Source organism: Oncorhynchus tshawytscha, linkage group LG13, assembly GCF_018296145.1.
Source record: "Oncorhynchus tshawytscha isolate Ot180627B linkage group LG13, Otsh_v2.0, whole genome shotgun sequence".
NCBI classification, from domain to species: Eukaryota; Metazoa; Chordata; class Actinopteri; order Salmoniformes; family Salmonidae; genus Oncorhynchus; species Oncorhynchus tshawytscha.
The window spans coordinates 58,217,585-58,238,015 of record NC_056441.1 but is presented as its reverse complement, the minus strand read 5'-3'; the positions used below and the strand labels follow the sequence as shown (position 1 = coordinate 58,238,015).

General features: G+C 43.6%; 2 protein-coding genes across 2 annotated transcripts in view; both read right to left on the bottom strand.

Annotated features, from left to right (window-relative positions):
* Positions 1-17,179, bottom strand: part of LOC112265378 (PTB-containing, cubilin and LRP1-interacting protein) — a 58,339-nt gene extending 41,160 nt beyond the window's left edge. The window contains exons 1-2 of the mRNA XM_042296032.1: positions 16,935-17,179; positions 2,586-2,732 (exon numbers count right to left, since the gene is read on the bottom strand). Coding sequence (XP_042151966.1) covers positions 2,586-2,732; positions 16,935-16,964 — 177 coding nt within the window. The 5' untranslated portion in view covers positions 16,965-17,179. The remainder of the gene's footprint in view (positions 1-2,585; positions 2,733-16,934) is intronic.
* Positions 17,180-18,827: 1,648 nt separating this feature from the next.
* The window catches only part of LOC112265323 (delta and Notch-like epidermal growth factor-related receptor), a 97,209-nt gene continuing 95,605 nt past the window's right edge, over positions 18,828-20,431 (bottom strand). The window contains exon 13 of the mRNA XM_042296031.1: positions 18,828-20,133. Coding sequence (XP_042151965.1) covers positions 20,022-20,133 — 112 coding nt within the window. The 3' untranslated portion in view covers positions 18,828-20,021. The remainder of the gene's footprint in view (positions 20,134-20,431) is intronic.

Sequence of the window (20,431 nt, the reverse complement as noted above, 5' to 3'; positions counted from 1 at the left end):
TTGGGGGAGGAGAGGGGAACAGTGAGAAAGAGGCTGTGGGTTGGGGGAGGAGAGGGGAACAGTGAGAAAGAGGCTGTGGGTTGGGGGAGGAGAGGGGAACAGTGAGAAAGAGGCTGTGGGTTGGGGGAGGAGAGGGGAACAGTGAGAAAGAGGCTGTGGGTTGGGGGAGGAGAGGGGAACAGTGAGAAAGAGGCTGTGGGTTGGGGGAGGAGAGGGGAACAGTGAGAAAGAGGCTGTGGGTTGGGGGAGGAGAGGGGAACAGTTAGAAAGAGGCTGTGGGTTGGGGGAGGAGAGGGGAACAGTGAGAAATAACTTTTCATCCCAGCAGCCGTTAGCATTGGCAGGGTGACAGCAGTGGTTGGGTTGGGGTAGGTGGGTGGGTGGGTAGATGGGTGGGTGGGTAGGTAGGTAGATGGGTGGGTGGGTGGGTGGTTGCTAGGGCTGGGAATTGCCAGGGACCTCACAATACGATATTATCACAATACTTAGGTGTCAATATGATATGTATTGCGATTCTCACAATTCTACATTTATTGCAATTCGATACTGTGGTTTTATTTTGATGTTCCAAACATATTGCTCACCATATGTCTTCTGCAGAGGGACAAGAGAGAGCCGTGAGAAAATGAGTTTGGATCAGTCATGGAAATAAAAGTGCTGAAAAATATAACTATCGATTTAAAAAATATATATTATTAACTGTTTCTCTCTATCTGGAAATAAACAAGAGGGTAGGTACTTGGAGGGTGTAGAGCGGAGGGGGAAACCTGGCGCAATCGCTGACAGACCAGCTATCTCACACACTGACTGACTTGCTGGCTGACTGTCATGCTGAAACACATATAAACGCACACACTCAATGCCGAAATAACCAAATATGCACAAACACAGTTAGCACACAAGCGTGCACCAGACTGCATACACACACACACTTACACACCTCCAATGCAACTGTTAGTATTAAAATCCCCGCCCCTCTAAAAAGCCTACTTCTGTAGCTGTGGAAATCACCTCTTCTCTCCTCTGCTTTCCTATTCAAACTGGAAGCCCTGGAAAAGCACAGAGTCAGGGTGAGTAAGTAAAAAAAATAAAAAATATATTTTGTAGCTGGCATTCTCCGACAAATAGATGTAGTGGTATCCATGGCAACTAAACCAAGCTCTCTCACAGCTACCTTGAAAGGAGCGACGTCTGAGGCGAGAGGAAAAGGAAGGGGGACTGCGTGTGTGCATGCGTGTGTGTATACTACAGATGTAGTATACAGGCAGATTTCAGACGTTACTAGTTCACACTGGATAGAGAGGTCCACTGAGGAGCTTCAACTGATCAGCTTCAACCTCACAATTCAGCAGAGGACAGATGTCTGGGAAAAATACAGGCATGCACATACACCCAGGGCTAGGCTAGCCTGGCACCGCAACACAAGCTAGAGACCAAAACCCCAGTCAGTATGTGAGTCCCAAATAGCACCCTGTTCCCTTTATAGTGCACTACTTTTGACCAAAGCCTCAAAAGCAGCGCAATATATAATAAACAGGGTGCAATTTGGGAAGGAGACTGTCAGTTTCCCATTGGCTGTGCTGAGCCCCAGATCCAAAGACCAATAGCCCCACTGTTCTCTTCTGTCCTGCCAGAGAGTTATAAAGGATGGCTGGTTGGGTTTCAGCGGAACATTTTCACAGGTGTTCTGGAACAAGTCGTGTCCCGACAGAGATCAGCACCTCTGCACTAAATAGTGTCTGCTCTTCTAATCAGTCAGTCATGTGATCTCCATCTGCACCCCTCTTAATCTTTCTACTAGCACATAGCATAGCTGGTCACTCAAATAGAATAGAGCTTCATTGTCCATTGTGAAACGTCAAGTTGTCTTTTGGCTGTCTGTGTTCTGTGTGTTGTGATTGAATGAGTTAGATCATAAGTGAGCCAGTGGATTGGTGTGTATTTATATTCAAAGCCTTGTCCAAATGAGCTGATGTGAAAGCCTTAACAAGCCTGCCAAACATCTTCCACCATCTCACCCACAAATGCACACACACACACAAATGGAAGTTGCCTCAGTTACAACCAACATAACACCCTGCGCCCCTTCCCCAGTCTCCTGGGTTCCCCCTGCTGGTACGTACGTACGCAGGCACGTACGCACGCATGCACACGCGCACACACACACACACACACACACACACACACACACACACACACACACACACACACACACACACACACACACACACACACACACAGGGAAGTATTGTCTGTAATAATAGAATGTGTTTTTTTGAACCTGCAGGCCTGTTTCTGTTTGTTTTAGGTTGAACACAGAGAATAGACTTTAACTCAGGCAGCTCGCAGGATAAAGATCTAAATTAGACAGTTATCACAGCTAGGCAAACACACACACAACACTGATAGAAGACACGTGCCCATAACACACACCTACGATACGTGCCAGGATTACAGTTCTAACACAAGCCCATTGTTCTTACCATTGTATGTGTGTGTGTGTGTGTGTGTGTGTGTGTGTGTGTGTGTGTGTGTGTGTGTGTGTGTGTGTGTGTGTGTGTGTGTGTGTGCGTGTGTGTGTGTACCTTGTAGCCGTTATGGGTGTTTTTCTTTATGAGTGGGGTCGTAGAGCACAACTCGATGGCTTCCGGCTCGTGGAATATCACCGTGGGCAACGGCTCCTTCCTCAGTGTCAGCACGTTCAGCTTGGTCTTCAGCATCGTCTGGAAGTGCTGAGGGACATAAAGTCATGGTCAATCAATCAATCAACCAATCAAGAAATAATTAAATATGCCCATCCATCCATCCTTCCATCCAACCCACCCACCCAACCACAACATTCTTAGTTCCCACATTCCTAGTACTTTCTATTCAGATGAAATTGCGCGAGTCATGATTTAATTAGCCTGCTCGGTTTTGTTAGGCTTTTTCAAGGAAACCCAGAAATTCCACAATCCAATTCCCTGCTCTGTAGGTGGGAGACCAGAGCAAACATGTGGTTCTGGTCGGCCTTACAAAACCCCAGATTCTAGTTTGGGACGAGGCGGCGTGGTTCTCATCTCCTGTTCTGACGGACACTTCACATATAGAGAGAGAGCTGAAGAACAGGAGAAGAGGGACTGTCACCCCAAACCAGAGTAAAGCCACTGTGACAGGCCATCTAAAACCTAAAGCACCGGAAGTGCCACAGTTACTGCTCATCCTCCTAAAAGACCCCACTACATCTCCATCATACAACCCACACTCCACCTGTGGGAGAGGAGAGGAGAGGAGAGGAGGTTTGATAGAGACGAGACAAGGAGGAAAGATGATGAGGAGAGAAAAACAGGAGAAAAGAAGAAGAGACTAAAAGAGAAGAAGAGGAGAGGCAGTTTTGAAACTAAAGCCACGTGTGTGAACGCTCGCTGACCTCCGCGTCAGCACTTTATGGCTTCCTGACAGTGCTCCACATTCCTGTGGTCAGCCCGGATTGGAGGGGGGGGTCTCTCAAGGCACCGTGCGGAATAAAACTGGATTTCTATTCATAATATTTTCATTATTCCTCTGAATTAAAAAATAGCCGCATCGAGTTACACATATTATTGATTCTATTTGGGTTGGGGATGAGGAGTTTCTGATTCTGGAACCAAGGAATAGACATTGATCCCCAATACTGGTTGTACTCTCTCTCTCTCTCTCTCTCTCTCTTTAACTCTGTCTCTACTCTCTCTCCCTCTCCTACCCTCTTTTTCTACCTCTCTCCACTCTCTCTCCCCCCTCTCTCTCTCTATTTCCCTCTCTCTCTACATCTCCCTACTCTCTCTCCTTCTCTCTCTCTTTCTACCCATCCCTCCCTCCATCTTTCTCTCTCTCTCTGACACAGCAGGCTCTGTCTGTACAGTCTGGTCGTCATCTAGCCCATTCACTGACTTCTTTAGACATGTGTTTTTAAAAGGTACGCCACATTCTCAGTAACAGCCCATTTTCCTTGTAAACACTGGTATACATTTCACGCGTGAGCGAGGCATGTGACTTTTCCCAAATAACTTTTGGCTGAATGTTATGGATTGGGAGAGAGCATTTGAAAATAGAGGGGAGTAGACATTTTACACTGTTTGGAAGTGACCATTCGCCTGTGAGAGGAGGAGGATTCTATAGCTCTGTGGGAGATGAGAGGAGACACAGTACAGGATCTTTCTGCTATTGAAATCCTTGGCCGGGCTGCCTAAGTGTATCCAATGTAGAAAGAAACTGACAAAATGTAAATTGACAAACACTAAACAGTGTTCAGGTTGGCCTAGATTGCCTCTAGAGAGAGTGTGTGTGTGTGTTTGTGCGTGTGTCAACTATGATATGTGTCTGTATGCACGAGCATGTGTGTGCACGTCCGTGTGTGTGCGTCGACTGCGTGATTATGTGTCTATAGTTCACAGGTAACAGATGAGGCGGTACACTCCCAGCCCTCAGGGAGATTTTCTGCTGGAGTCGGCAGGCTCTCAGGTCAATCATAGCGTAAGCCACAGTACAACAACCCACTGACACGGCAGAGACACTGATTACAGGGGTTATACATAGGCTTGGGCGGTATACCGTATATACCGCTTCCCGGGATATTTGGAATCCACGGGATTGTTTTCCAATGTCGTCAATACTATTGAAACTATTTCTTTGAAATGTAGTAGCTACTTTTTAAGTAAATACATGTAGTCAACTTGTGCAATACGTTAGGAAATAAAGAAGACTGCGTTCTTCATTTCACCTGTCACATAATTATTTATTATGAAGTTTACCGGTAGTCCCAGTCACATGGTGTTTGTTTACAAGCGCACAACAAACGAGAGACCGGAGCCTTGTGAGTCACTCACTGTTGAGCAGCATGTGCCAGGTGATCTAGTTAAATTATGGAATTCACAACTCAATGTTTGTTTAGCTTCTTGCTAAATCAAGCTTTGCTTGGTAACAAGACCCTTGCTGTTTAGAATTAGTTTTGTGCGTGCAGCAAACTGTGAGTAGCATTTTTGCAGACAACTTCTATAACTTTATGAGCTGGGATGTCTGTCCTGCAAATAGTTTAGGTCAGAGACTGTATAAAATGTTCGCAATGCGCTCGTTAGCATTTAGTTAGCATTCTCTTTGGGATTTTACATGTACTTGTTAGCGTTGCTAAGCTTCTGATCTCAGATGCTCAGTGGGGTTTTAAAATAGAGGCCCTTCTGTTCAGTGACGGTATTATAATTTTTTTAAGGGGTGGATCAGCTTTAATATTGCGGAAAGAATGTTGCTTCCATCAATGTAATTGTCTGCATAATTTCCAATCCCCAATTTTCTGGGGGGTAAATATATATATCCATACACGCACTCATACATACATACATACATATAGACATATATACATACACATACCTATAGAGACATACACACTTTTTTAAAGAATATACCTTTATTATTATTCCCCGCAAACCCTACTGCCGATCCCCCAATTGGAGTAAACTAACACTACGGATTTTACCTTCTATTTATACATCTTATTAACATTTTACAGACACAGTCTATTTTACAATAGTTATTTGTTGTTTGTTTCTAGTCCTTCCTCTATTTCTGATGTCCATCCAGTTTGATTTCTATTTGTACCTGTGCTATTTCACAAAAGTTCTGAACCTATATACATTTGCCGGTATTACCGAACATCCCATGATGTTATATAGTCGGTATGAAGGTCAATCTGGATGCTGCCCAAGCCTAGTCATACATACATACTGCACATACCACCTCATTCAACACACAAACTGACTGATGTACACCATTGCAAACACTAGTCTGTAACGTCCACATCAGTGGAGGATGCTGAGGGGAGGACGGCTCATAATAATGGCTGGAATGGAGCAAATTGAATGGTATCAAACCATGTCTTTGATGTATTTGATACCATTCCACTCCAGCCATTACCACAAGCCCATCCTCCCCAAATAATGTGCCACCAAACTCCTGTGATCCACATATACAGTGCATTCAGAAAGTTCAGACCCCTTGACATTTTCCACATTTTGCTACATTACAGCCTTATTATTCCTCATCAATCTACATAATATATCCGATAACGACAAAGCAAAAAAAAAGGTTATTAGAAATGTTTGTAAATGTATTACATATTAAAAACTGAAATACCTTATTTATAGTTCAGGTGCATCCTGTTAACATTGATCATCCTTGAGATGTTTCTACAACTTGATTGGAGTCCACCTGTGGTAAATTCAATTGATTGGACATGATTTGGAAAGGCACACACCTGTTTATATAAGGTCCCACAGTTGACAGTGCATGTCAGAGAAAATCTCAAGCAATGAGGTTAAAGGAATTGTCCGTAGTTCTCCGAGACAGGATTATGTAGAGGCACAGATCTGGGGAAGGGTACCAAAACATGTCTGAAGCATTGAAGGTCCCCAAGAACACAGCGACCTCCATCATTCTTAAATGGAAGAAGCTTCGAACCAAGACCCTTCCTAGAGCTGGCCGCCCGGCCAAACTGAGCAATCAGGGTAGAAGGGCAGTGGTCAGGGAGGTGACCAAGAACCCGAGCTCCAAAGTTCCTCTGTGGAAATGGGAGAACCTTCCAGAAGGACAACCATCTCTTTAGCACTCCACCAATCAGGCCTTTCTGGTAGAGTGGGCAGACAGAAGCCACTCCTCAGTAAAAGGCACATGACAACCCGCTTGGATTTTGCCAAAAGCTACCTAAAGAACTCAGACCATGAGAAAAAAGACTCTCTGGTCTGATGAAACCAAGATTGAACTCTTTGGCCTGAATGCCAAGTGTCACGTCTGGAGGAAACCTGACACCATCCCTACGGTGAAGCATGGTGGTGGCAGTATCATGCTGTGGGGATGTTATTCAGTGGCAGGGACTGGGAGACTAGTCAGGTTTGAGGGAAAGATGAATGAAGCAAAGTACAGAGAGATCCTTGATGAAAACCTGCTCCAGAGTGCTCAGGACCTCAAACTGGGGCGAAGTTTCACCTTCCAACAGGACAACGACCCTAAGCACACAGTCAAGAAAATGCAGGAGCGACTTCGGGACAGGTCTCTGAATGTCCTTGAGTGGCCCATCCAGAGCCCGGACTTGAACCCGATTGAACATCTCTGGAGAGACCTGAAAATAGCTGTGCAGCAACGCTCCCCTTTCAACCTGACAGAGCTTGAGAGGATCTGCAGAGAAGAATGGTAGAAACTCCCCAAATACAGGTGTGCCAAGCTTGTAGCGTCACGCCCAAGGACATGAGGCTGTAATCACTTTGTTATGGTACTTTAACAAAGTACTGAGTAAAGGGTCTGAATACTTACGTAAAATGTTTTTATATATATTTATATATATATATATGTATATGTATATCTAAAAACACTCTACTATTTATATATATATATATATATATATATATATATATATAGTTGAAGTCGTAAGTTTACATACACCTTAGCCAAATACATTTAAACTCAGTTTGTCACAATTCCTGACATGTAATCCTATTAAAAATTCCCTGTTTTAGGTCATTTAGGATCACCACTTTATTTTAACAATGTGAAATGTCAGAATAATAGTAGAGAGAATTATTTATTTCAGCTTTTATTTATTTCATCACATTCTCAGCGGGTCAGCAGTTTACATACACTCAATAGGTATTTGGTAGCATTGCCTTTAAATTGTTTAAACTTGGGTCAACAGTCTCAGGTAGCCTTCCACAAGCTTCCCACAATAAGCTGGGTGAATTTTGGCCCTTTCCTCTTGACAGCTGGTGTAACCAAGTCAGGTTTGTAGGTCTCCTTGCTAGCACACACATTTTCAGTTCTGCCAACAAATTTTCTATAGGCTTGAGGTCAGGGCTTTGTGATGACCACTCCAATACCTTGACTTTGTTGTCCTTAAAACATTTTGCCACAACTTTGGAAGTATGATTGGGGTCATTGTCCATTTGGAAGACCCATTTGCGACCAAGCTTTCACTTCCTGACTAATGTCTTGAGATGTTGCTGTAATATATCAACATCATTTCCTTCCTCATAATGCCATCTATTTAGTGAAGCGCATCAGTCCCTGCTGCAGCAAAGCACCCCTACAATATGATGCTGCCACACCCGTGCTTCACGGTTGGGATGGTGCTCTTCGGCTTGCAAGCCTCCCCCTTTTTCCTCCAAACATAACGATGGTCATTATGGCCAAACAGTTCTATTTTTATTTCATCAGACCAGAGGACATTTCTCCAAAATGTACGATCTTTGTCCCCATGTGTAGTTGCAAACCGTAGTCTGACTTTTCGTTTTACTATGGATATAGATACTTTGTACCTGTTTCCTCTAGCATCTTCACAAGGTCCTTTGCTGTTGTTCTGGGATTGACTTGCACTTTTCGCACCAAAGTACATTCATCTCTAGGAGACAGAACGTGTCACGTTCCAGATCGGTATGACGGCAGCGTGGTCCCATGGTGTTCATACTTGCGTACTATTGTTTGTACAGATGAACGTGGTCCTTCAGGTGTTTGGAAATTGCTCCCAAGGATGAAACAGACTTGTGGAGGTCTAAAATTATTTTTCTGAGGTCTTGGCTGATTTCCCATGATGTCAAGCAAAGGCACTGAGTTTGAAGAGGGCTTTGAAATATATCCACAGGTACAACTCCAATTGACTCAAATTATATCAATTAGCCTATCAAAAGCTTCTAAAGCCATGACATCATTTTCTGGAATTTCCCAAGCTGTTTAAAGGCACAGTCAGCTTAGTGTATGTAAACTTCTGACCCACTGGAATTGTGATATAATTAATATAGATAATTATAAGTTAAATAATCTGTCTGTAAACAATTGTTGGAAAAATTACTTGTGTCATTGTCACGTTCGTCATAAAGAGGAGACCAAGGCGCAGCGTGATAAGAATACATTCTTCTTTTATTACACAAAGAACACTAAACAAACAAACAAACAAACAAACAACACGAGTGCTGACAGGCAACTACACATAGACAATAACCCACAAAACCAAACTTGAAAATGGCAACCTAAATATGATCCCCAATCAGACACAACGATAAACAGCTGTCTCTGATTGGGAACCAATTCAGGCCACCATAGACCTACATACACCTAGACATACTAAAACCCAATAGATATACAAATACCCTTGACAGGACAAAAACACCTAGACAATACAAAAACTAAACCAACCACCCTTGTCACACCCTGACCTAACCAAAATAATAAAGAAAACAAAGATAACTAAGGTCAGGGCATGACAGTCATGCACAAAGTAGACGTCCGACTTGCAAACTAGAGTTTGTTAACAAGAAATTTGTGGAGTGGTTGAAAAACAAGTTTTAAATGACTCCAACCTAAGTGCTTCCGATTTCAACTGTATATATATATATATATAAACTGTTGTTATTGTGTAAATATTTGTATGGCCATAACAAGATTCAACAACTGAACAAGTTCCACAGACATGTGACCAACAGAAATAGAATAATGTGTCCCTGAACAAAGGGGGGAGTCAAAATCAACAGGAACAGTCTGTATCTGGTGTAGCCACCAGCTGCATTAAGTACTGCAGTGCATCTCCTCCTCATGGACTGCACCAGATTTGCCAGTTCTTGCTGTGAGATGTTACACCACTCTCCCACCAAGGCACTTGCAGGTTCCCGGACATTTTGGGGGGAATGGCCCTATCCCTCACCCTCCGATCCAACAGGTCCCAGACGTGCTCAATGGGATTGAGATCCTGGCTCTTCGCTGGCAATGGCAGAACACTGACATTCCTGTCTTGCAGGAAATCACGCACAGAATGAGCAGTATGGCTGGTGGTATTGTCATGCTGGAGGGTCATGTCAGGATGAGCCTGCAGGAAGTGTACTACATGAGGAAGGAGGATGCCTTCCCTGTAACGCACAGCGTTTGAGATTGACTGCAATGACAACAAGCCCAGTCCGATGATGCTGGGACACACCGCCCCAGACCATGATGGACCCTCCACCTCCAAATCGATCCCGCTCCAGAGTTCAGGCCTCGGTGTAACGCTCATTCCTTTCATGGATAAAAGTGAATCCGACCATCACCCCTGGTGAGACAAAACCGCGACTCGTCAGTGAAGAGCACTTTTTGCCAATCCTGTCTGGTCCAGCGACGGTGGATTTGTGCCCATAAGCGACGTTGTTGCCGGCGATGTCTGGTGAGGACCTGCCTTACAACAGGCCTACAAGCCCTCAGTCCAACCTCTCTCAGCCTATTGCGGACAGTCTGAGCACTGATGGAGGGATTGTGCGTTCCTGGTGTAATTTGGGCAGTTGTTGTTGCCATCCTGTACTTGTCCCGCAGGTGTTATGTTCGGATGTACCGATCCTGTGCAGGTGTTGTTACACGTGGTCTGCCACTGCGAGGACGATCAGCCGTCCGTCCTGTCTCCCTGTAGCGCTGTCTTAGGCGTCTCACAGTACAGACATTACAATTTATTGCCCTTGCCACATTCGTTCACGTAGATGAGCAGGGACCCTGGGCATCTTTTTTTTCAGAGTCAGTAAAAAGGCCTCTTTAGTGTCCTAAGTTTTCATAACTGTGACCTTAATTGCATACCGTCTGTAAGCTGTTAGTGTCTTAATGACCATTCCACAGGTGCATGTTCATTAATTGTTTATGGTTCATTGAACAAGCATGGGAAACAGTGTTGAAACCCTTTACAATGAAGATCTGTGAAGTTATTTGGATTTTACGAATTATCTTTGAAAGACAGGGTCCTGAAAAAGGTCCGTTTCTTTTTTTGCAGAGTTTATATATAAATTTGCAAACATTTCTAATAACAAACATTTAGCAAACATTTCTAATAACCTGTTTTTGTTTTGATATTATGGGGTATTGTGTGTAGATAAGGATTTTTTTGTAACGTAACAAAAAGTGGAAAAAGTCAAGGGGTCTGAATACTTTGTAATGTACTGTAGCATTTAATGGAACTGAACCCAAAACTTTCCACTAGACGCACACACGAAGAGTCACAGACACACACGCACACATAGACACACACCCAGTCTGAAGATGAAAGAGCAGTGTGGAGCACACAAACAGATATTTGAGAGCTGGGCTGGTGTATGTTGGCGTTAGGGCGAGACAGTGGGCCATCTCAGCTTGGTCTCAGACTGTTATCAGACCATCTCTCTCTCTCTCATTCTGGCTGGCTGGCCAGACACTCACATAAACCAACATCAGCCTTGGCCCCTCAACTCACTATGACACACACACACACACACACACACACACACACACACACACACACACACATTTACTCCATCTGCAGCCTGACCAAGGCATTAAAAACACAGCTAGAGCAGCGGAGGACAGGTAGTCAGGAAGCCACCCACGCCCATCCAGTGGTTAGCTTCCAAACCACAAGTGGAACCCCTCTCCCCTAGCATGGTATGAGCCAACCGTATCACCCTGGACCTGTCAGACTGTGTTAACGGCCTCTACCTCTGATACTGGACCAGTTTATGAGTGGAACCACCACGTTTCACAAGCATCTGAGAGGGCTAAATCCAGAGAGGACTGTGGGAGGTCCTGCGCCCTGATTGGTGGCTTGATTCTGTGGGAGGTGGGCTGTCGTCACTCTAATTGGTGGGTCAATGGTGTTGTGGGAGGTGGACATTGACAGAAGCCAACCACAGACCCCATCCGGCTGGCCGTAAAAACATTGTCAACTCTCTGACGTAAATAACCACAGTTAACCTGCCCCCGCATATACAATGATACAGTAAACACAACACATTAACTACCCTGACGGAGAGACACAATACGCATGCTATATTCAGTGTTCAATTCAATAAATAAACCATGACACCTATAACACAACAGTTAAACAGTCGATTGGAAATGGGCTGTGGTAGTGTCGTGGTATAATTTGGGTAACAACCCATTGGACCCTTTAACTTACATGTATTCTCCACAAATGCAGTGTGGTGAACTGATGATGCCTTTGCTTTTGGCTTCAGAAAAGAGACCAAGGCCTTAAGGCAGGAATAGTGTCAGCCTTTGTCCATAGATACAGTGCCCTCTGTAATTATTTTTTCATCTTTTGGCTCTATACTTGAAATCAAAGTTAAAAGGCTGACTGTCAGTTTTAATTTGAGGGTATTGACTACATCAAGCTTGTGACTCTATAAATTAGTTGGATGCAATAGCTATTTGTTTTGGTTGTGTTTCAGATTATTTTGTGCCCAATAGAAATGAATAGTAAATAATGTATTGTGTCATTTTGGAATCACTTTATTGTAAATAAGAATAGAATATGTTTCTAAAAACTTCTACATGAATGTGGATGCTACCATCATTACGGATAATCCTGAACGAATCGTGAATAATGATGAGTGAGAAAGTTACAGACACACCAATACTGTATTATACCCCCCCCCCCCACACACACACACACACACACACACTTTTTCACTATGTCATTATTCATGATTCATTTCAGGATTATCCGTGATCCTGGTATGTACAAAAACTTCTGTAATTTCTAAACAATTCACCTGATATGGATGATAATACCCTCAAATTAAAGCTGACAGTCTGCACTTCAAATCCAAAGTTTTGGAGTATAGAGCCAACCCAACCCTGACCACAGGAGCCCCAAACAGACAGACCTAGTGGTGCTTCTGACCATGAGTGACCTCGAACAGGCCCGGAAGCTGAACACATTTCTGCACTGTCAGGATCCAGACATTATGTCTGCTCAGCCAATTTCCCATGTCAAATAAAATGGGAATGTAGTCAATGTACAAAATGAGAACTATGAAAGCCCTGTTGGCAGTGAGAGGTGCTGAGTAAGAGGAACGTATGTATATACATTGGGAGATGGTTGTGAGCAAAGTGTGTGTGTGTGTGTGTGTGTGTGTGTGTGTGTGTGTGTGTGTGTGTGTGTGTGTGTGTGTGTGTGTGTGTGTGTGTGTGTGTGTGTGTGTGTGTGTGTGTGTGTGTGTGTGAGCACAGATCGGCACAGCACACATTGTGAAATCAGTTGAAAATCGCTGAGCGATACCGGGGAGAGAGGGGGCTCTTGAAACTGATTCTTCAGGGGGATGTGTTAGGAGAGGAATGGGGGGACGGGGGAAGAGAAGAGGAAGTAGACAATGATGAATGATACATCCTGTGTTGCAATTGGACAAAAATACGTCTTAATATGGGACATTTAAAGCTGTTGGTACCACGGGGGCCATTTTTTGACACAAACACAATGTCATGTTGTTTATGTTTCATCATCCCTCTCTCCATCTGACACATACAGCAGATTCTTAATACCAGCCTGAAAAGGTGTCTGCTCTAACATTGGGCCATATCTCTTATTCCTGTAGCAAGACACTGCACGTTACCATGGCATTAGAAGTGAGAAGAAAGAAAAAGAAGGAGGATACCATGGTAACGACAAGCAAAACAGCTAAATACAACATTCTCGGATGTATAGGATACATGACAAACGGGCTATAGCGACTGATCAGTGCAGCAGCGAGCCATCGAGCGTCACCATGGCAACAGTTCAGTGGTGAGTCGCTGAGAGAACCAGAAATGTCTGTCACTTTAATGGTGAGAAACTACTGTAACTAGGCCTCTTTTTTACCAGAACCTTCATTCTTACTGGGTCTATTAATATCATTCAGATACAGAACTAAACGACAACTAAGCATCGTTAGGGGCACAGGGTCACATGACAAGCGGCATTAGTGCGCATGCAGCTAGGCAGCGAGCTGGAACAGCCCCATTACCATGTGATAAATGGCTCTCCCTCAGAACCATATGTCATCTCAGTACTTTCCCTGGGGACATGATTGATCACAGGGCCGAGGTATGGAGAGCTGAGGCCCGCCACTCGATGCTCGGTAAGCTGGGACAGGCTCCATCAGTCAACCCAGCATATGGAGTATGGAGATCAGCACCAGAACACATGCAGGCCAGGCCAGGTTGTTAGTACCACTAGGCTTTAATGAACAGATCAGGGGATGCCAGATTGAATCTGAAAACCAACCTAAGCCTCCAAAAATATTTTTGAGACATGCTTAAATAGGCACTTTGGTCACATTACGCCAATATTTTGTGACCAAAAGATGAAGGGGGTTAGCACTTGGGAGGCCCCTATGAAAATGAATGATTGATTTTAACAGTCTACATTCACGAAGACAAACATAATTGTGCAGAAGTAGAGGTTAAGTGTATAGGTCCTTATGGACATCAGAACATGTGATGGGAATAAATTGGTCCTTTCTGGTCTGGTGGCTGGTGTAAGATGTAATTACTCAATAATTGCAATGTAATAAACCTCTTAGTGTAGTAGTATTTCACGGTGTGCAGTTGTAAAATATGTAGATAGCATCGCTTAAAACTATTTACCCAAGTTTACTATGAGATTCAATCATCTTGATGCCTGGGCAAGCACTGTGAGAGGGATTGTGCAAGTTCATTTGGCAAAGTAGTCGACCCGACATCTGGATAGCATTACAGGAAACGTGAAGCCAGCCTCAATGAACGGCTTGCCCCGCGCCCCTGGATATCAAAATATGTGTCATTAACAATTTTTCACCACTTCCAAACAGGTCAGAGAATCCGTGTTAATTACTTGAACTGTAGGCTAAGTAATTAATGACACCTCGGTTTGCTGTAATTTCATTGTGGCTATGTGAGACTATGGTGCAGAGTTCCCCGACTTGCGGCCTGCGGGCTGAACATGGCCTGCGGGTGATTTATTTATTTGGCCCCCAAGTTCTGACCCCCCTCAAAAAAGTGTTTTTAATTTAGTATTTTTATTGTTGGACATAAAAGCCTGTAAAAACACCAGCAAATCAGGTCCAAGTGATTTTAACTTGGGGAATCTGTTCCAAAGTATTCCCACGCATAAAGGCACTGGTGTAAAATACTTAAGTAAAAATACTTTAAAGTACTACTTAAGTCGTTTTGGGGGGCATCTGTACTTTACTTTACTATTTGTATTTTTTACAACTTTTACTTTACTACATTCCTAAAGAAAATAATGTACTTTTTACTCCATACATTTTACCTGACAACCAAAAGTGCTTGTTACATTTTAAATGCTTAGCAGGACAGGAAAATTGTCCAATTCACAGACTTATCAAGAGAACATCCCTGGTCATCCCTACTGCCTCTGATCTGGCGGACTCACTTGGAATTGTACCCCTGCTATCTGTAAATTATGTCTGAGTGTTGGAATGTGTCCCTGGCTATCTGTAAATTATGTCTGAGTGTTGGAGTGTACCGCTGGCTATCTGTAAATGATGTCTGAGTGTTGGAGTGTTCCCCTGGCTATCTGTAAATGATGTCTGAGTGTTGGAGTGTTCTCCTGGCTATCTGTAAATGATGTCTGAGTGTTGGAGTGTTCCCCTGGCTATCTGTAAATGATGTCTGAGTGTTGGAGTGTTCTCCTGGCTATCTGTAAATGATGTCTCAGTGTTGGAGTGTTCTCCTGGCTATCTGTAAATGATGTCTCAGTGTTGGAGTGTTCCCCTGGCTATCTGTAAATGATGTCTCAGTGTTGGAGTGTTCCCCTGGCTATCTGTAAATGATGTCTGAGTGTTGGAGTGTTCCCCTGGCTATCTGTAAAAGATGTCTTAGTGTTGGAGTGTTCTCCTGGCTATCTGTAAATGATGTCTCAGTGTTGGAGTGTTCCCCCGCCTATCTGTAAATTATGTCTCAGTGTCGGAGTGTTCTCCTGGCTATCTGTAAATGATGTCTCAGTGTTGAAGTGTTCCCCTGGCTATCTGTAAATTATGTCTCAGTGTTGGAGTGTTCCCCTGGCTATCTGTAAATGATATCTCAGTGTTGGAGTGTACCGCTGGCTATCTGTAAATTATGTCTCAGTGTCGGAGTGTACCGCTGGCTATCTGTAAATGATGTCTCAGTGTTGGAGTGTACCCCTGGCTATCTGTAAATGATGTCTCAGTGTTGGAGTGTACCCCTGGCTATCTGTAAATGATGTCTCAGTGTTGGAGTGTTCCCCTGGCTAAAAAAACAAGAACTTTATGTCTGAGTTTCAAAGGAATTTGAAATGATTCATACTTTTAATTTTACTTTTGATACTTATGTATATTTTAACAGTGCCATTTACTTTAAAACAAAATACTGTTATACTTTTACTCAAGCAGTATTTTGCTGGGTGACTCACTTGAGTCCTTTTCTATGAAGGTATATTTACTTTTACTCAAGTATGACAGTTGGGTACTTTTTACACCCCTGTATAATAGAGATATATGTCATCGTATATACAAATGTAAGCAAGGTTTGAAATGATGTTTCAGTCAAATATTAGATCTGTTTGGGCTTCTTGCAGTCAATTTGCAGTCTACAAATGATTTGTAATTATGTTCTGGCACCCTGACCATCCGCTCAAGGTGATCCCTGCTATAGGATGTTCCATGACCTCTGCAACATTACTCAAACTAAAAAACAGCTTGACAGACATTGGGTCCAGCAAGTAGATGTTACACAATATAGCAAATTCTCGGAATGGTTTATCATGATGAAAAACAGAAGGCCAGGAGTCTGATAAACATATATCTTACACTGTAACCTAGGCATGTATGAATGTATGAACGCGACACAACGTAGCCTAGATCTAGTTGGGTAATGGGGTTACTCGGGAGAGGGAAGAGGCAACACGAAAGGGAGAGAGTATTTGAATTAAGCAAAACGAGCCCACCATCGCGCAGGCGGCCACCTGCGTAATAAAACAATAATGTGTGCAATGATAGGACTGAAACACACAAACCATCCAGGAAAGCCTTTGTGTTTTGCATCTGAGCAAACAAACACAAACAAAAAAACAGACACCAAATGAATATGCACGATGGTTTTTCATACCGTTAAAAATCAGACAGACAGACAAACATCCCATAAATATGCGCTGGTCAGGAATACTAATCCAACCATACCTGCAATCGCTCTGTCGCTGGCTGCCACATTTTAGTAGAATCAAAGGTTTCCGTAACTACTGCTGCTGGTTATTCTCTATGTAGTCCAGCTCACATCTGCTTGTTCTCGGCGCTTGCTTCTCCTCTTCTGCAATCTGGAGAAAACAGACAGTGAATTCCAATGGAGCTTGATGAAGCTTTCGCCTGCGAGCAGTTCCCGAGACTGGTCTGCAAGGGGCGGTAGCGACAGCCGCAAGGAAGGGCAGGACAGGGGGCCAGAGAACCCTTTTTTACAGACATACAAACTTTCCTGCTTGAATGTCGCAAAATAATTAAATTGACTGAATATTAAAGGCTCACATAAAAAATATTGCCATTATTTCAAGCAATTTTGGTCGGTGTTGCTTGGTTTACTAATTACTGTGTGGTATTATGGTTTGCCCAAATGGTCATGGTTTTGATGGTTGATGGCGCACTTCTAAAAACCCTGTTTTAACAACAGACACATTCCAGCCTTCTGGCTCCAGTGAAGTGGCTCCGTCAGAACTGGCCATGACTCAGTTTATAGGAGTTGTGCCTACCAATGGACCCCTACGAAGGCCAAACAGTTCCCCGTGACCCTGGAGGTCATGGAAAGGGGAAAAGGGGTAGAGGTCAACAAAGGCTCCCCACTCAGACTTCAGTGTAGGGTGAACCTCATCAATAACCACTGGCTCCTCTCAGCTCCACAAAGTGTGTGTGTGTGTATGTATGTGTCTGTCTGTCTGTGTGTGTGTGTGTGAATGCGTGTGGCTCTGTGTGTTTGTGTGTCCATGCGTGAATACGTGTGTGTGACTCTGGGTGTGTTTGCGTGTGTGTCCATGCGTTCACATGTATGTGTGTGTGTGTAGGCGCAGTGAGTGACGAGATGACGCCACAGCCAGCCTGTATTTACAGATGTTTACTCTGGGAACATCTGGATTAAGCAGGAGGTCACCAAGGCCGCACACAGGGCTAACAACACTCCTTATATGGGTATTTCCCACTGCTGACATGTTGTCTGGGGCAACTGGGCATGGAGAGACATGGAGGGACTGTCTATTGGTGGAAACATGTTGCCCATTTTCCTATGGTAGTGGGTACTGCATCTATGGACACTCCTCATTCTGGCCAGTGTTGTTGAGTTGCTATAGTGTCCCTGTATTTAGCATGTCTTTTGGTGGATTTATGCTAGATAACACCAGTACTTACAAAACTTGAGTTTTTCCTTAATTTGTTAAGATTGATTAGGTTCTCAGGAGTTGTGAAATGCACAATATTGATAGGATACAAATTTGATTTGGTTTTCAAAGCACTAGTTTAGTCCAAAAATAGTACTTAGTCTTGTGCTTTGGAGGTTATCCAAACCCACTTCTCATGTCAAGTCGTGATAAATCACCTTTGCGACTTCAGTATTATTTTCCCATTTCAAGAGTATTGAGATCTAATTGCTGAGGTTTTGGTCACAATACTCAAGAGATGCTGCTGGAGTTGGATTGGACAGAAGAAATACTGATTCCATTCCAAGGTTAGCTGTCCATTAGAGTCCAGAAGGCAGACAGAAGAAAGGGAGGCCCGTGACAACATGGAGAACAATGACGACTGAAGGCTGAACTCCAACAACACCAGTAGAGCTGGAGCACAGTGGAGAAGACGGCCAAAGACCACAGGAAGGTGAAGATCCTTTGTTGCTGCCAAATGCTCCAGCCGGCGTGACGGGATGAGTGAGTCAATGAGGTTATACATATTACATTCATGTTTATACACGTGTATTACAATGACCAAGTCTTGTCATAGTACATTTCCATTGAGTCAACAGAACCCTGTGAGTCAAATGTTTTCCTAGACACAAATAGACCTCTGGTGTCATAATAAGAACAAACACGAGACACCAGCTGGGTTTGTGTTCACTTCAACCTTTATTGTTACATCATTGAACATAGATAATAATCATGTGGTTCTTCTCTTTAAAAAAAAAAAGACGACCCTAGTAGGCAAAACATCAGTCAAGTGGAGAGCTCACTCGGTGCTCCGGGTGGGCGTAGATTTCTAAAGAACCAATGGAATGGTCTAAAATGTGCCGCCCATCCGGCGCCCCAAACGAATGCACCCAGGGGTTGACCCTGAGTGGAACAACACAACCGCACACAGACAGAGAGAGAGAGAGAGAGAGACACCTATACCTGGGACAAAGAAGCACATATATTACTGGAGCAGACCCACCAGCTGACCCCCACCTGTCAATCATTCACTCAAGACCCGCTCACCCCACCTGTCAGTCATCCACTCAAGACCCGCCCACTGGCTACTCCGACCACTCCTGCAAAAAACACAATTATTACTCTTCCTTTATTTGTACAGAACTTGCATGTAAATAATAAAAACATGACAACCAATGTTTTTTTTAAATGCTGTTCTAAAGCTTCCCTCCATAGTGTACATGTCTTCTACCTCTACCCTGACGTTGTTGCCTGAAGGAGGTGACGATTTTGCCATAAACCTGGCAAAGACACAGTAAATCAACCACAATATATGGAGGGTTTCAAAATTATGCAGAAAACATTGAATCTACCCATGCACCAAGTAAGGCAACCTACTGTAGATTTTTTTATATAGAAAGATATATCGTACTGCACTATAACAAGTGCACCTATTTCTACCACACCTGTAAGAACTCCTATCAACAGCCTCTGCTGAATCTACACTTTAAACTGAGCTCATTGGTCAGTGAGGGACATCAGGAACCACCCCCTCTAGGAACCCAATGGCATCCTGGGTAATGTAGTCACATTCTACTGGAGAGGAGAAGCAACCAAGATGGCAGTATCACCCAACACCTACTAAAAAAGGTACGCTCTTATGCTACAGTAGCTTTATGGATATTCCAACAGATTTCCCGCATAACTATTGTTTGGGTTTTTTCTCCACTACATTTATTTTGTTCATTTTTATCTAAAGAAATACTAAATGGTTTGCATTAACTGAATTTGTGTGTTTTGGTGTACGGCCGAACATGTGCAGTTAGTTGTGTGTGTGAACAGGTGATGCGTGATACTGTGTGTGTGTGGGTGGTTGTTGCCGCTGTGTTTTCTACAAATCTTTTGTTTTGATCAGAGTGACCAGGGGCTTGTCGTCAGGGCTGTAGTCCTCGTAGGTGATGGGTGCAGCGTCGTACATCGCCGGCCGGGACTTCTTCCCAAATCTGAGAGGGGGGAAGAAAACACATATTTGGACATCACTTCAGCTAGGACAGCTAGCTACATGCAAGACAGATCCTAATGTTTCAAGTGTAGAGTTGCTAGGTTGAGAATTAAATACAGGTGACAGGTGAATGTATGGTTATAAAGGAGATGTTGCATGTTACAAACAGAGTAATATCAACATGGTGTTGTAAGAGAGGCATTACACATTTACCCACAGTGTATTACAGGTGAGTATACCCTAGTGCTGGTAATCTTCCAAGATTAGCCTAAAATCTACCAGAATGGGCCTTTGTCTCA